Source organism: Ambystoma mexicanum, chromosome 9, assembly GCF_040938575.1.
Source record: "Ambystoma mexicanum isolate Mex_15411 chromosome 9, UKY_AmexF1_1, whole genome shotgun sequence".
Classification (NCBI taxonomy): domain Eukaryota; kingdom Metazoa; phylum Chordata; class Amphibia; order Caudata; family Ambystomatidae; genus Ambystoma; species Ambystoma mexicanum.
In genome coordinates, this window is record NC_090931.1 from 1485691104 (window position 1) to 1485707136 (window position 16033).

General features: G+C 48.4%; 1 protein-coding gene across 5 annotated transcripts in view; it reads right to left on the reverse strand.

The window, feature by feature from the left end:
- The window catches only part of STK11IP (serine/threonine kinase 11 interacting protein), a 771273-nt gene that overhangs the window by 246969 nt on the left and 508271 nt on the right, over positions 1–16033 (reverse strand). For 4 of the 5 annotated variants that reach the window (XM_069616950.1, XM_069616952.1, XM_069616953.1 and 1 more), the window contains exon 18: positions 3476–3642. In XM_069616950.1, coding sequence (XP_069473051.1) covers positions 3476–3642 — 167 coding nt within the window. The remainder of the gene's footprint in view (positions 1–3475; positions 3643–16033) is intronic. The other variant, XM_069616954.1, reaches the window with a different exon arrangement.

Consider the following 16033-nt stretch of genomic DNA (forward strand, 5'->3'; position numbering starts at 1 on the left):
CTGTGTTGAATTGGGATAAAGTAAAACATAAGATTTGAACTGTACATTTGTTGTAAGGTGGAGCAAGCCTAAAGAACTTGAACTGTGAAAAGCTTGAAGGCCAAGCCTGAACTGTTGAATTGTGCCAGTAAGTCAAAGTGTGGCATATTTGCAGAACTGTGCCACCCACCCACTAGCCCCAGAACCCTTGAAACCCCATGCTTTGAACGTGGGGAAGGGATTTGATGCTTATCAACCAAGGCTGTTCTGACATTTCGTTTGAGACACGATTTTCTTTTTCATGTCCCCTTTTCACATTTGTCATTTGAGGGTGAGGGCAAGATTAGTTTTTATTTTTAGTATAGGCCTTTTTATTTTGACTAGACTGACTAGGACTTGTTTTTCTTTGTTTAATGGTCGAGACTAGTCCTATTATAGCTTTAGGGCCAGTTAGGAATTCTCCCAACCATTTGCACTACCAAAATAAAGGATTTTGAAACTTGCATCACCCGTGTCTTTGTCTACTGTCGACACCATGCCTTCCTCACATGCTATTCAAAAATAGTTTCAGAAAGTTCTTACTTACCTTTAAACTGTATTATACACGTCTTAAAAGTATACTGGATCTAACTAGCATTAGATAGCGGATAGTTATGTACCAAAAGGCCAATTACTTACCTTGAAATACATTGCATCTCTCAAAGTGTAATTGGGTTCGGCTTTCTCTGATTTGCTTAGTGCATTCTAAAATAGTTATTGATTGTTCATACTTATCATTGAGTAGCTGAGGCCTGTATTTAAATAAACCTTTATTTGTATAATACATAGGGTTTCAATGTTTCTTTGGACCATATGTATGCTACCATTTCTTTGTACCAAGCTACAGCCACCTCTCTCATATAAAATAAGCCTGGCTGCCCTGTCCATGCTACCACATTGTCAGGTGGTATAGCATTATACCAAGAGTGGAGCTTATGTACCCTCTCAGATGTATGGTTTTTATGAAGCCCTTAGTTGGACATTAGAAAAACTGTCCTAACAGCCATGAACGGCAACAAGGGGGAACTAACAACATGACAATACTTCTAATAAAATTCCTCAATGGCGCGCTCATCCCAGGCTGCTTTTAGCATTATGCAGTGACTTCACCATTGCTCCAGTTCTTTCTGAGTCAGAGCTCAGGGTACCCAACTTGATGAACACAGAGCATCTTGTAAGAGCAAATGTTAGCCGATATCCCTCCATATGCTCCAGCTGAGGAATCTCTTCACTAGCCAACACTTCATTGTGATATTGACACCCAGTGGCAGGAATAGGCTTCTGCCCTGAAACCTGGCAACCAATAATATGTCATTAGTTCTGCCATTTGATCGTAGCCATCGAAGTCCAGAGTTCTTGCTGCTAGCAAATACACCACTTTGCTATTTTTGGTAAGACTATCGAGAACATGTCTCATTTCACCCTTAATATGGGGTTTGAGATGATCTTTCATGTACTTCGCTAGCATGTCTAATGTCCAGACCCAGCCCACTGCCCGCGGTTCCTTTCAGTCCGCTTCTTCCTGCACCACTTTCATCTTGGTGCATAAAATAATTCTCCCTCCTACACCAAGGGCACCCATTACACTCCTAGAACTCAATAAATAATGGCAAGACTGCATCAGCCAGAAAGTCCATCTTTGCAATTAAACAAGGAAGGCCAGGGCCAAGGAAAGCACATGAAGAGGTTGAAGTAACACATCCTGACCAATTCTGGGCCTAGCAGACAGTTAGGAAATATTGTTTTTCTAGCTTTCCCCGTCGACTCCAATGCCGCCTTCACCCCCCATTTCATCCCACCGCACTGCATATATATAGATCTGATTTCTGATAGCAAGGCCTTTTTAAGCTTCACTTCCTGGCATAAAATGTACTTTTGGGGTCACTCTCAGTCCTTAAGGCACCCAGTTTAGGGGGGCCATGTCCCCATGTAAGGCTATTGTAGCACTCCTAACTCCCCTAATGAGAGGAGTGCAGGTATGTATCTGGAGCAAGCTATTTTCCCAATGCTAAGTGAAGCTCAGACGGGCTGGTGGAGGCAGCACCTTTAATCTTTCACCTTTTTGGGTGCACTCCTGTGGCTGTTTATTTTATACAGCATGGAAGCCTTTGGGCACAACAGCCTGGTCTTTGTACGTCATTGTCCTTTCAGAGGTCTTCCTCCGGGACTGGGCAGGAGGTGGCAATCTATGTACACACTCTTCATGGTCTCAGTCCTGAGCCCAGGAAGTAGCCTTTGTTTGCTTGGAACGGTTTCTGACTCAGAAAGGTGCTCCAAAGAGCAAGAAAAAAAAAAGATCCTGGACCTTGTGGGAAGTCCTGACTTTACTTTAATGTAATTTTATTTTTTAATATAGTGCTTTAATCTAAAGTGCTTTACATAGGACATATTTACATACATTAATATTATTACCAAATCGAAATTGGTACGACCCGGGAAGGATGAAAGGCTGAGTTGACCTTGCTGGGATTTGAACCTGCGACCTGCAGATCAAAAACCGATCACAGCAACAAGCATTTAACCTGCTGAGCCATCTTTACGGCCATCTAACTTGAGCTGGCTGAACATGATTGGGCTACTATCAAGACGTAGACACCATAGAATGGTCTGTGCAATAAAGTCACATACTTGTATTAATTGTTTCAAACAGGTATGTAGTTAATTGTTATTTATAAAATGTATAACTTTTGCAGTTCCGTGGAACTTGCAACACTTTTTTCCCTGCATCAAGAAAACAAATATGCACCCTTCATAATATGTTAGGAACAGGTCTGGACACAGTTGTTCTGTGGCCAGAATGGGAGGGTGGGGCACGAGGGTGGGCTTTTCCCTTCATGCCAAACACTGCCTATACCAATGCCTAATAAACTTGAATAACCAATTCTTATGTAATAGAATCGGTATCCCTACATATTATCCCCACCAAAAATATGGTCGTTTGTCTCGCCATATGCGATATTTTTTGGGGGGGGGGGATCATTTGTGGGAGCGGCGGTTGCTGGGGTGTCCCCGGCAGGGTCCATGGCTCAATATCAACGCTAAAATATGGCGATATTTTTGTATTGCGATATTTATGTGGGGATATTAACGCATGGAACCTTAGAAACTTGATACATTAGACCCAACCAGGTGCATTAGTGTCTAAAATACCCTATTTCTCTTTGATGCAAATGACACTCATTCACTCGCAAACAAGCATGTTCCTTTTTCATGGTCATATGGACGAAACAGCTAAAGGAGGAGTCTAGATGTTCAATCTTCAGAAAAGCTGAAATAAAATTGAGATTACAAATCCTGGCTTGTGAAGAGTCTTTGTTGACCAAGTACCCACACACATTAATCAGCAAGCACCTGTGATGACCAAGGCACAGAGACGCTAGAGGACACCGGAAGCTAGAGGATAAAGGCATGTAGGAGAACATGAGATGAGAGGTGGCTAGAAGGGAGCAGAGCTTACCATCAAGGAGACGGCTGTTTCTTTGATGAGATTATCGCTTGATAAAAGAGCCGAGGACAGTGGGGTGCTCGATCGCTTCTCTGCTCGTTCACAGTTCAAGGGCAGTATGATGACGTGGTCACTGGCACAGGCCGGGCACTCAACAGTCGAGGATTGTGCAACTTCTTCTGAAACAGTGACACATTCAAACACATTATTTACTCGCTGTATTGCAATGTGACCACACCTGGACCTGTAGGAGGCTCCAATGCTGTATGGAAGGGAGACACGCCAAAAGCAGGATTTTGATTAGACATTGCGGGTGTGAGACTATTGCGCAGTGATCATCTCTGTCTTCGAACAGTCGATTTAATAGAACTTCAGAGAAATCTTGGCAGGATAGTACAGTCGCCAAGCTGTCTCTGAAGGAATAGGATTTCATGCTAAATGCAAATGTACTTTAATGTTCCATGGCAGAACATCACCAGCACTGACAGTAACTATATCCCATTAGCTTTTGGAAATGCAGGCGCTTAATAATTTATTTGCAAAATCAGTGAGTGACCAATGTACCGGGCATGCGCCCCTTTCCAGACATCATCCACACACTTGCATGCTTTTCCCAGCCCTCGCTATCTCCCCATTCACTTCTAATAGCCTTACCCATGGTTTCTTCCTAAAAACAATTCCCAGACCCGCTCCTGTCCTAGGTTGTATTAATGTGCAGTTTCTGTGAATGTAGGAGCTCCATTTTATGCTCTGCATTTTGCAATATGAATGGGAGTTTGGTGCAGAGAATGAATGGACTGTGGTGTGGTGCATACTTCTATATGTATATAAGGCAAGCAATGCTATCAATTGTCTTTCTGTGGCGGTTATCTGCTTAGAGTCACATGCTTTTATTGTGGAGGCCGCCATCTAGTGGTTGTTGCACATTATTACAGGTTTTCTTTCAAAATCGAAATGGTATCGCCAAGGGCGTTCCGGTAAAGCTAACCCTATCCTACATGTATTAATAATTAAGCAGTCAACAGTTCCAGATTGATTATTTTTCAGGCACGAGATGCTGGTTGGTGTAGGTATACAGGATTCTCTGATGCAGCTTGGGGAGGTTTGGTGGGCACATGTGACTAGGATGCAAGCCACAGAAAAACTACTACTAGTAAGTAATGCTCGTCTTCCTAGTCTGCTGTGTTTCCCATGCTTCGCTTAGACTAGCTTGCAGTACCTGAAGGTGGGGGCAGCAGAGATGAAGTAAAGCGAACGCGTCGACTGAGCTGAATGTAGCTGCATTGCAAAAAACATTGAGGGCGATATTTGCAATGGATGCAAGTGCTGCTCCAGTACTTCAAGTAGAGTCTGCTTTGGGTTTGAAGGGAAGTCTCTTGTGTGCTAATTTAGAACACTTGTAGGCAGAAAACTATCCATCTAACAATGGAGGATTTAGTGACAAACTCTTTACCCGCTTGTTGCAAAGTAAACAAAGATCTATCTTCTCCAGTGCAGTGCTTTGGTTCTGTTTAGGAAGAACATTACTACTGCTGCACTAATGTCTCGGGGTTTAGAGGGTTTTTCTGTGTTTTGAGGTTAAGGGAAAAACACAGGTAACTCGATGGACTTCTTGACATGAAATTGTGAAATGTATTTAGGTGAGCAGAGAGTGTGTGTTCTAAACACAACCTTATGCTTATGGCTGGAAATGAAGGGCTTGTCCACTGAAAGAGCCTGCAGTTCGCTTACTCTTCTGATGGAAGTTATGGAGATGAGGAATGTGACAGTGTGTAATATCTTTGAGAGAGGCTTCATGCAAAGGCAAAAGGTGGGGGTTGGGTGGGCATAAGCTTATGAAGCACAGTACATAAATCCCACTCAGGAGGGGGTCAATCAACAGGCCGATACATGCACTTTACCCCTTCCATAAACACTGACTGGCACCATCCACCATGACACCTCTTGTTGGGTGGATGGTGTAGACTGCTGCCAAGTGTACCTTGCGGGAATTGTATACCAAACCCGAGTCAAGTTGATAAAGGCGGCAAGTACCAATGTCTGCCAGTGAGAAATCAATTGGATTGATTAGTTTTCTTTCGCAGTAACAGTCTCTTGGGTTTGGTTTCCTAGCTTAGCAAAGGATTTCCATACAGCGCAGAGACAGACCCAAGTGCTCAAATCTATGACCACCGGAGCCAGGCTGCCAAGTTCATATCTGGTGGATTTGGATGAGTTATCTGGTGGTGGTGGTGTGTATTGGACGCAACTTGATTGGTGGGCATAGAGAGTTGCACAGACGGTGGTGGTGGTGGTACCACACTTGGCATGTCCACATCGGTGCATTGAGGAGGGGTGCTATTTTGCAAAACAAGGAGTCAGCCGGGGGGGATTTGAGGGGGAAGAGGAAGCATATATTGCTGACCATTTCTGCCCTAGTGCTTTACCGAGTGACCCATCTTGTGGGTATCTGAAGGCAAAGTCAATGCATTTTGCATTTGATGTTCACTTTTGTTATGGATAGGGGGACCCTCTTGATGACCGCCATGTGTGGAAATTGTGCGAGTAGGTCTAGGTTGAGTTCCCAAATAAAACTGTGCTTAGAAAGTCTGAAAGACAATTGCGCGTTCCTGGCATGTGTTGTGCTTGGAAGTGAATGTCTGCACATGCACCCGCACCATAGCTGCTGTGCGAGGAGACAGGGTCTCAATGTGCGCCGCCTTGTTTGTGTAAAATATGTTGTGTCATCTTTGTTTAGGAGGATACTTGTGCAAAGTGCCGAGTACCAACTTGACTACCTGCAACCAGCACATGTATGTGCTGATCATATCCCTAGGGCAGTATTGTGCCCTCGGCAGCATGTATGCAATGCATCTGTTGTAATGTCCATTTGAACAGGTGTGCTGACGAGGGGCTTTCCCCTTAGCATGCTTGCATGCCTCCACCACTGTATTGCTTTTTGAAACACATGTGAAGCCAAGTCGTCCCATTGAACTGATGTTTGAGACCGTTGCCTTGAGAGCCACTGTTGAAGTTGATGGACATTGAGCTGTGCGTGTAGAATGAGATACAGATATGATACCATCACTTTCCTTAAGGTTGCTCTGTTCGATCGGCTTGAGAAGGGAGTTGAGCTTGACAAGCATGTACTACTCCTTTGGATGGATTGGATGGTGCCTCCTCCGCCTTTGGAAATACTCCTAGAAATGGTTTGTGTTAGGGAAAATTCTCAGAAATGTGCTAATTCCGCTCTACCTTAGAGACCCCCAGCACTTTTGCAGGACTTTAGGACATTTCATTTTTTACCTGGAGAGACTGAGACCCTCTTTTCTCTCACTCATGTATTTTACGTGATTTGAACTCTATGTTTCTTTTGGGTTTGGAGTCTGACAAACTCCATAGGCATCATCTTTTTACATCGCGGCACACAGCACCTTCAGTGCAGTGGAACAGGAAAGTCTTCCAGATTTCCCAAGGTTTAAATACCTTCTATTGGATAAACTACTGTTTCCAAGAGCAGTGAAGTGAAATGGACTTTACTTACATTTTGTAACTTTCTAGACCCATCACAGACTATCTTACAATATGGTGCTGGCGGAGTTAGTTAGCATCCCCTTTGTCTAATTTCTCATGTAACATTTTCATGTTACCCTTTCTACAATTAATGGTTGGTGGCAGTGGATTAAGTACTGTGGTGTGTTATTATTGCGGGCATCGTTCGCAGCTGCAGTCAAGCACCAAAGAGTGCAATTTTTGTCAAAATGGCCCCGGTCATTTTTTTTGACGTTTCTTTGTGGAAAGTTCCTTCTTGAGATTCACTCTGCGCGCCAAACCAGGCTTGGTCCCACTGTTTTGTCTTTGGCAGGATTCACGAGTGAAGCCCGCCTCTGGCTCCAGAGTGTCTGGCAGGGGCAGGAAGTGAGGGAGGTGCCCAAAACTCCCTGTGCTTAATCCCCTTGGTTCCAGGAATGCACCCAAAAGGTGATTGGCTGGCTGTCCGGCAAGGACAACCACCCTGCTGTTTGACTGACAGCTAGGCTGGAATGAATGGGAGAAACCTGCATAAAAGGCAGGGCTTTTTGGCTTGGAAGGCAGAGTCGACCACTGGACGAAAGAATCCGAAGAAGAACTTGCAAGAGACTCCTGCTGCAACTCCTGGACCGCTGGTTTGCCCGGCGAAGCCCTGCTGCTGTGCTGAAGCTATGAATTTGCCTCGACTAGAGAAGCCCTGCAAGGATGACTTCTCCCCTTGAGTTGGTGGGACCAATCAACTCCAAAGTGAACTCGTCTGGACATCCTCTCAGAGCTGGCTGTACTTCCTAGCTGCTGCAGGAACCGAAGTGCCTGGGAGAGGAACACCAAATTGGAGTGCATCACTTAAATCAGACCCGAGCTGCTGGAAGATCCTCCGGACTCCCAGGAAGCAGGACTGACCAAGCCTGAGCCACCTCAACAGAGTGCTGGACCCCAGATGCGAGGAAAGTCCAAAGTGGTAGCCGAAAACCGCGGTGGTGCTATTTGCTATAGACACGAGGAGCTGAAACCGCGAAGAGCCACTGATTTGAAGATTGCCGGTTGCTGTCACTGACCGTCCCATTGCAAGGTAAGTTCTCCCTCTTGTCCTCACGACTGATGCCCGGGAACAGTGAAATCTGAAGAAGCTGCTCAGGAACAGGAGTCATCTGCTGCACTTTATCTTCAATACAAAGGTACTGTAAAGTCTGAGAGAACTTCCCTCTTGCTGTAGAGTTGCTTGCATCTTCTACTACTCACAAGTCTAACAGCTTGTGGCCCTACGTTGATTCTTCTTTTCTTCAAAGACTTCTAAAACATTGTGCAAAGACTTTTCTACTTACCTACAAAGAAGTGCTTCAGCTCATTATAGACTTTTGCCCATGGACTTTGGCCTAGCCTGTTTCCCTGAATGACTCTTATTGGGGTTTCTAAATGTATTTGCCTGCTTAAGAATGTCTGTGGTCTCTTGTATGATCTAATAACCTTTTCCACTACCTCTGAATTGATTCTAAATGCAACAGTGATATATTAATGTCCCCAGCACCCTATCTACTGAAGTTACCCGAGGCTGAAGGTTGTGTCTGTGGGCCATCCCAAAAGGGTACTTACTGATTTAGAGATATTAAGAGTGTGTAGTTGTGGAGGGTATTTGTGTGTTGCTTTGATATTGCTCCCTTCTGAAGAAGGCTTATTCTGACTGATAAATAAATTAATAATTGTTTATTCAAGAAACCTTGTGTGTAAGAGTTTATTTGAATACTTGTCACTGTGAAATCTCTGTGCAACTCCCCTACAGCTCACATTGACCCCTCTTGAGATAAGCCTGGCTGCTCAAACGCTACCAACCTGTGTAGTACAAGCTTATATCAAAGGTTGAGTTTCTATTGCCAGGAGGTCAGGGTTGTTGTAGTGCACCCAAAGGGTACTGCATACAATCTTGCCCAACAGGAGTAAAAATATATCTTCACAATGTCTACAGAGTTCGCAAAGATAAATTCCACCTGTGCGATATCATGCATGGAAATCTGTCTAATTGGAGGTATTTCGGAACGCAGTGCCAATGCCTGCTGTCTGTTTAGAGAACTACCTCCTGGATTCCTGAAGAGCCTTTCCAAATATAAAATATTAGTCGCTTGCCAGGAAGCTGGGGCAGGATGCATTTCTTCCCCGGCCAATTGTTTTACACCAAATGTCACACTTCTGTTGTGATAATCTTCAGGAAACAGTTGTTTCACACCATGCTATTCTTATTGTGACAAAGCTGTAGATGACATGCATTACTTCCCGTAATAGCATTTCTGATGATTGTATCTGCTTAGATTCACATGCTGTGCAAATAGCCCGACATCTAGTGGTAACTGGGGAGTATTGCATCTTGTCTTTGGAGGATCAAAAGTAGACGTCGACATGGACGTGCCTGTAACATTATCCCTAACGTGACGTGTAGTGTACCCAAAATCCCTCACGCGTTGAGGTCCCTCCCTTTGTATTTTTTTTCTGCCGTGAGGGAGCCTTATGACTAGCTTGAGTACAGAAAAGAGAGAATAGTAGCAAGATGTCAATGTTACTTCGATCCGAGCGGGGAGGAAGGGTGGGCGCATGTGAATCTAAGCAGATACAATCATCAGAAATGCTATTACGGCAAGTAATGCATGTCTTCTGATGCTTGTTAATCTGCTTAGAATCACATGCTGTTCATAGACTAGCGAGCAGTACCCGGAGTAGGATGAGGGAGGTGAGAAGGAACAGTAGAGAAAAGATGTCTTAGTACCGCTTGTCCCACCTGAGAATCAGACCTAGAATGAGTGTCTAGGCAATCGTGTTTTGTAAAGGTGTGTACAGAACTCCAAGTTGCCGCTTTGCATATGGACTCTAGGGGAACATTTGCAATGAATGCTATGGAATCCCCAGTGCCCCGAGTAGCGTGTGCTCTAGGCTTGAAGGGCAGTTCTCTCTTAGCAAGAGTATAGCAGAGTGTGATGCAATTGACAATCCACCTTGAAATGACTGATTTAGAGACAGGAGTCCCTTCTCTACCAGCTGCCACGGAAACAAAAAACTTGTTTGTCTTTCTTAGTGGTATAGTTCTTTCCAGGTAATACACAACTCAAAAGGAGACCCCATAAGTCTAGCTAATACCACGTTCATGTCCCATCCGGGAGCCAGGTTAGAAATGAATCCTTTTAACCCCTTCCATGAATGCCTTAGTAACTGGTATCTTCCACCACAACACCCTTTGTTGGGACGTAGTGTAGGCTGAGAGTGCAGCTAAGTGAACCTTCAGGGAATTAAAAACCAGGCCTGAGTTTAGTAGGTGAGTCAGGTACAACACAATATGGGTAGGTGAGCAGTCAATGGGGTTGATGCTCTTGGAATTCAACCAGATGACGAAGCGCTTCCATTTGCTGGCGTAGCAATGTCAGGTGTTAGGTTTTCTTGCTTCCCTAATTAATTATAAGTTACTCACCGTAGTGACTAACATACTCTTAATCCATAGTCCCCTTTCCTCCATACTGCATAGCTGTCCCTTGCAAGGGACGGGAGACGGAACCTTTTTCACCTCAAAAACCTTCTTCCCCTTTAAATTTGGAGGTGTGCGGCAGTGCGGCCCTGGGAGCATGCGCTGCCCTTACTCCGCCCTCCGGCGCCACACCTCAGTCCCCACTGATGTGTCGACAACAGATTTAACCTTGCCTAATTACACCAGTATTATTAGGGGGGAGGATGGTGGGACGCATGGAGGAAAGGGGACTATGGACTAAGTGTACGTTAATCACTATGGTGAGTAACTTCTAATTACTCTTGCGTCCCGTCCCCTTTCCTCCATACTGCATGGCCGATTACAACTGAATGTAGCCCCAGGGTGGAGAGAAGACCCTCCTTAAGCAAATAGGTTCTGGAGAACCGCCTGTCCAAAAGCCGCATCAGATCTGGAGCCGGCATCCAAACAGTAATGCTTGCCGAAAGCCAAGGGAGTGGCCCAAGTGGCCACCCTACTTATGACTTGCTAAGGGACATAGCGCTGAAAAGCAATGGCCGTTGCCTTGAACTGCATGGGCATGCATGTTAGCCGGAAGTGGCTTGTGCTGGGCCTAGTATGCTTCTTTGATGGCCGAGACCATCCAGCAGGATATGGAGGCCTTAGAGGCTTGATAGCCTGGTCTTGCACCTCCGAAAGTAACGAACAGGACGCCTGACTTGCGGAAGCCCTTGGTCGCATCAAGGTAGAATTTCAGGGCACGCCTGACATTCAGGCAGTACAGAACTCTGTCTCGTCCTTAGGGTCGGCGAAAAACATAGGAAGCTCTATTTCCTCGTTCAAGTGGAAAGCAGGCGGCACCACAGGCAGAAATGCTGTGTGTATCCGCAGGACTACATTGTCCTTTTGAAAGATAGTATATGGTTCTGAGGAGACCAGCGCCTGGATCTCGCTGACTCTGAGCCGAGGCCGACTAGTAAGGCCGTCTTAATGGTGACCAGCCTGATGTCCGCGGACGCCATTGGCTCAAATGGTTGGTGCGCCAGAGTGCCCAAGATTGTGTTTAGGTCTCACACGGGGTGTGGCCTCTTGATGGGCGGGTAGAGCCTTGTGAGCCCTGTCAAATATTTCTTGACAATCGGACTGGAGGAGAAGAATACTCCCTCCTCCGAGTTCCTGTAAGCCACGATGGCTGCGAGTTAAGTGCGGCAGGTGTCCACCTGCACGCCTGAGTGGACGAGGTGCACCGAGAAGTAGAGCACGTCGTCCAAACTACATGGAAGGGGGTCGATTTCCTTGGAGTCTGCCCAGTGGCAGACCCTAGTCCATTTACTCTTATACTGGGCCCTGGTAGCCTTGCTCCTTGCGCCCTGTATGATGTCCAGATTTGCCTGGGAGAGGCTGAGGTGCCTCAGCATTACCTGCTCAGGAACCACACTGAGGGCTAGTTTCTGTGGCGCGGGGTGGTTGACCCTGTCCCCCTGCTGCGCCAGCAGATGTGCTGGGCCCGTCGGAAGGTGAATCAGAGGCATCTCCGAGAGGCTGAGCAGCTCCGAGAACCATGGCCTGGACGGCCACCATGGAGCCATTAGAATGATGTTGAGCCGGCTAGACTCCTTGATCTTGCAGATCACTCTGAATCAGCAGAGTGGACGGGAAGGCGTACGCTGTCATGCCGTTCCACTGAATCCGAAATGCATCCCTGCCAGGAGGCGAACTGAGGGCACTTCTTGTTGTGCCAGGTGGCAAAGAGATCCACCTGGGGAAGACCCCATCTGTTGAAGATCTGAGTAACAAGGTTGTTTGGCTGCCACTAGTAGTTGTCCGCTCCCAACCTGCTGAGCCTGTCCGCCTCCAGGTTGGATTCCCTGGAAGGTGGACTGCCGCGTGGTAGGTGGGGTTTTCCAGGGCCCATTCCCACATGCTGATTGCCAGTATGCACAGTGGAAGGGATCTGGTGCCTCCCTGCTTGTTGATATAGAACATGCTGGTCCGAGTTGTCTGTCTGGATGAGGACAACCTTGCCCTTGAGAAGTGGAAGGAATGCTCTGAGCACTAGCCAGATGGTGTTCAGCTACAGCAAATTGATGTGGTACTCCAGCTCCTGTCGGGTCCAGGTGCCGTGGACCGAGAGATCATCCAGGGTGGCTCCCCAGCCCTCTAGTGAGGAGTGTGGTGATGGTGACCTGCGGGGTAGGAGGCCGGAAGGGCTTGCCCATCCATAGGTTGCAGGAAGGGCTTGCCCATGCATAGGTTGCAGTCCCCGGACCACCATGTGAGGTCCGGATGGAGAGAAAAGGAACGTTGATAATCTCGGATTGAGAGCCCCACTCCTGGGTCCATGATGCCATGAAGTGAAGCTGTATCCTCATCCTGAGTCTCATGTGGGGGACAGCTGGCAGAGCCGCTGCCAAAGGCAATGTGGGTACCACCAGGCCGAGGGCATCTCTCTGCTGAGGAAGTGAATAGTGGCCCTCTTGTCCTTAGATGGAAACACCTACTCGGAGCACGTGTCCCAGATGAGGCCCAAGAAGGCCAGAGTCTGCGTGGGCTGCAGCTGCGACTTCTTGAGATTGAGCAAAAAGCCCAGGTCGTGCAGTGTGTTCATAAGAGCCTGGGAAGAGTGGTGAACCGCTTCCGGAGATGTAGCCCTGTCGAGCCAGTCGTCGAGGTATGGGTTGATGTGGAGGCTCTGAGCCCTGATGAGGGCAGCCACCGTATTGATGAGCCTGGTAAAAAAAAACCCTGGGGGCCGAGTGGAGGCCAAAAGGAAGGACCTTGTATTGGAAATGGTAGCCATCATCCTGAACCGGAGGAAAGAATGATGGGGCTGCCAAAATCGGGACGTGTAGATACGCGTCCTTCAGATCCAGGGAGCACATCCAGTCTCCCTTGCACAGTGTCTCCGCAATAAAAGCTGGCGTAACCATCTTGAATTTTTGTAGAGGTAAGGAGATGTTGAGGGTGGAAAGGTCCAGCACAACTCTCAGACCAGCCTGGTTCTTTTTCTGAATGGCAAAAATCCTGGAATAAAAGCCCAAGCCTCACTGGGAGGCTGGGACGTCTTCCACTGCCTGACTCTGTACGTGCGACCGAATCTCTGCCAGCAGAGTTGCTGTCCCAACTTGATGCAGTGGAGGGGAGGCGAGGCAGGGATGGGTAGGCGGTACCCTGTGGATACTATGGAGAGGATCCAGGGCTACGCGAACCTTTTGTGCCAGAAACGTGCATGGAGAGTAAGCCTGCCCACCACCGGAGACATGTGGACCCGGAGGGGCGTGTTATGTCTTTTTTTTTCTCTGAGGCTGTTGCGGGGGAGGGGGACTAGAAAAAGCCCTTACCCCGCCCCCTTTTTGTTGCTTGTGCCGATGCTGAGTCGGCGAACGGTCAGGATGCCTGGACCTCGGTTCTTGGAAGCCGCGGAACCCTCCATATGTGCATCCCTTGTCGGAGCGCTGCTGTGACTGGTGTACGATTTGGCCGTAGTCTTTGTGAGGATGGATAAAGACTTAGCCGTTTGTGAGCAGTTTTTCTTCTTGTCCAGCTCCTCGTCTGTGGTGGAGTGGAAGAGGTCCCCTCCTTCAAACGTTAGATCTAGTATAAGTTCCTGGAAGTCCGGGTTGAATTTAGTAGCACAGAGCCAGGCTGTTCTTCTCAGGTCCGTGGCGATGAAAATGGCCCAGCCAGAGGTATCAATGTGGGCCACGGTGGATTCCATGATGTCTTGGGCAACCATCTTGGCTTCTGCTAATCCCGTCTTGAAACGTAATTGGCTCTGCACCGGAAGTTCCGGGAGGAAGTTGGCGATTTCGCGCCAAAGCCTCTGGTTGGCAGCTGCCAGCATGGCATCAGCATTGGCTTGACGAAGGTGTAAGAATGCATTGGAATACAGCTTCTTCCCGTACGCCTCCAAGATCTTCTCCTCCTTGCCTAGCAGCGCCGTCGACGAGGAAGCCGAGGACTGCAGTTTGGAGAATAGTGATGCCACGGCGATCATCGAGGAGTGTGGCTGAGGATGGGCAGATAGCAAGAGTGTACCCCCCTCCATCTGCCTATACTTGTTGCCCAGGCGTCAATTGACCGGCTGGACCAAGTGGGGCTTGAGCCAACCCCTTCTTGGCCAAGGCGACTACATCTGTCTGCATAGGGATTCCCGTTTTAGCAGAGGTGCGTCGTGTGAGGACTTCTGCAAGGACCCCCTCTGCTGGTTGCTCGACCTGGGGTTGAGGAAGGCCCAATTACTCTGCCAGTCCAGCAAGACGTTCATGGAAGGCCTTGGTTGATGAGGGTGTGTTGGGGTCCTCCGCCTCGTCTGTGTCCACCTGAGGGCCCGGAGGATCCTGTACCGGTGGAGGAGTGTTGGGAGCCGGAGGCTGAGGCACGTGGACCGTAGCCTGAGGTACGAGGACCGGAGCCAGAGGCTGCAGTGGAGGCTGGTGCGGAACCGCCTGTGCAACAGGCTGGGGGGCTACGCCGGGGCCAGAGGCAACAGTGGTGGCATTTGTGGTGCCACTAGCATAGTCGTGAGGACTTCCCTGATAGTGTTCCTGAGGATCCCCCCATCCGAGGAGATTTCATGAACCCGAGGAACCTACCCTGCGTAAATGAAGGATAGGCCGTAGGCCACGTACCTGGATGATGCCAGTCCCACCTTGACACTTGCTCTTCGCTGAAATCCTTTATCTGGTGCAGCGTTGGACGGGTGCTGAAATCCGGCAGGGCAGCCATCTTGTCGAGCTACTTTCCGCGTGCCTGAGACGTGTTGCTAGGCTCACTGGGCCCAGCCTCGTCCAGGACACTTGGGTGTGGATCATGAGGCCTACGCTGCTCCTCGGGCCGAGGCCCGGTAGGCGTTACGCCCTCGGCCCATGGGTCAGTAGAGCTGCGTTTAGGCGCTCCCTCGGCCATATTGCCGGTATTAGGGCGTGGCCCCTCAGGTGAGAACCCGGTACAAGAACCATCCGGTCCCTCAACACTTTCACTGGGAGGATCCGTGGATCCCTCCGTCTCGAGGCCAGTAGCTGAGATAGCCTCGGTGCGCATGCTGGTACAGGAACCTGCGTGGTCCCTCCCACGCAGGCGAGTCCCTGGGAAGGAGTCTCCCTTGCGGGGTGCTACAGAGAATAGAGGCCCTACCTTGGGCCTAGATCGATGGTAGACAACGTCTCTCAAGTGCTCTGGAGGTGATTTCTGGAAGAGCTCCCTCCACCTGGCTAGTCTGTTCTTCAGAGACCTTGAGGACAGTACATTGCACGCTGTACACGCGTGCCAACTGTGATCTGAGCCAAAGCAACGTAGGCAGAGAGCGTGGGGGTCTGAAGTTGGAAAGACCCCGTCACAGGATGGACACCTGCTGAACCCTGTGGAAGTCGACATGCGCCGGAGAGGAGCGTGATGCCTGTGTAACGCTTACCTGGTATCCACGGGGACGCCACTCAGCCTGTTTGGACCTCCTACGACCTCGAACCCTTCCCTGGAATCTGTGCGACTGGAGACTGGGTCTTGTTTTCTTGAGTAGCATGCCTCCGTCCTACCTTCGGTGCAAGAGCGTCGACTGATGCGGGCTCGATGCTGCCTAGTTGCTTCACTGGCATGGG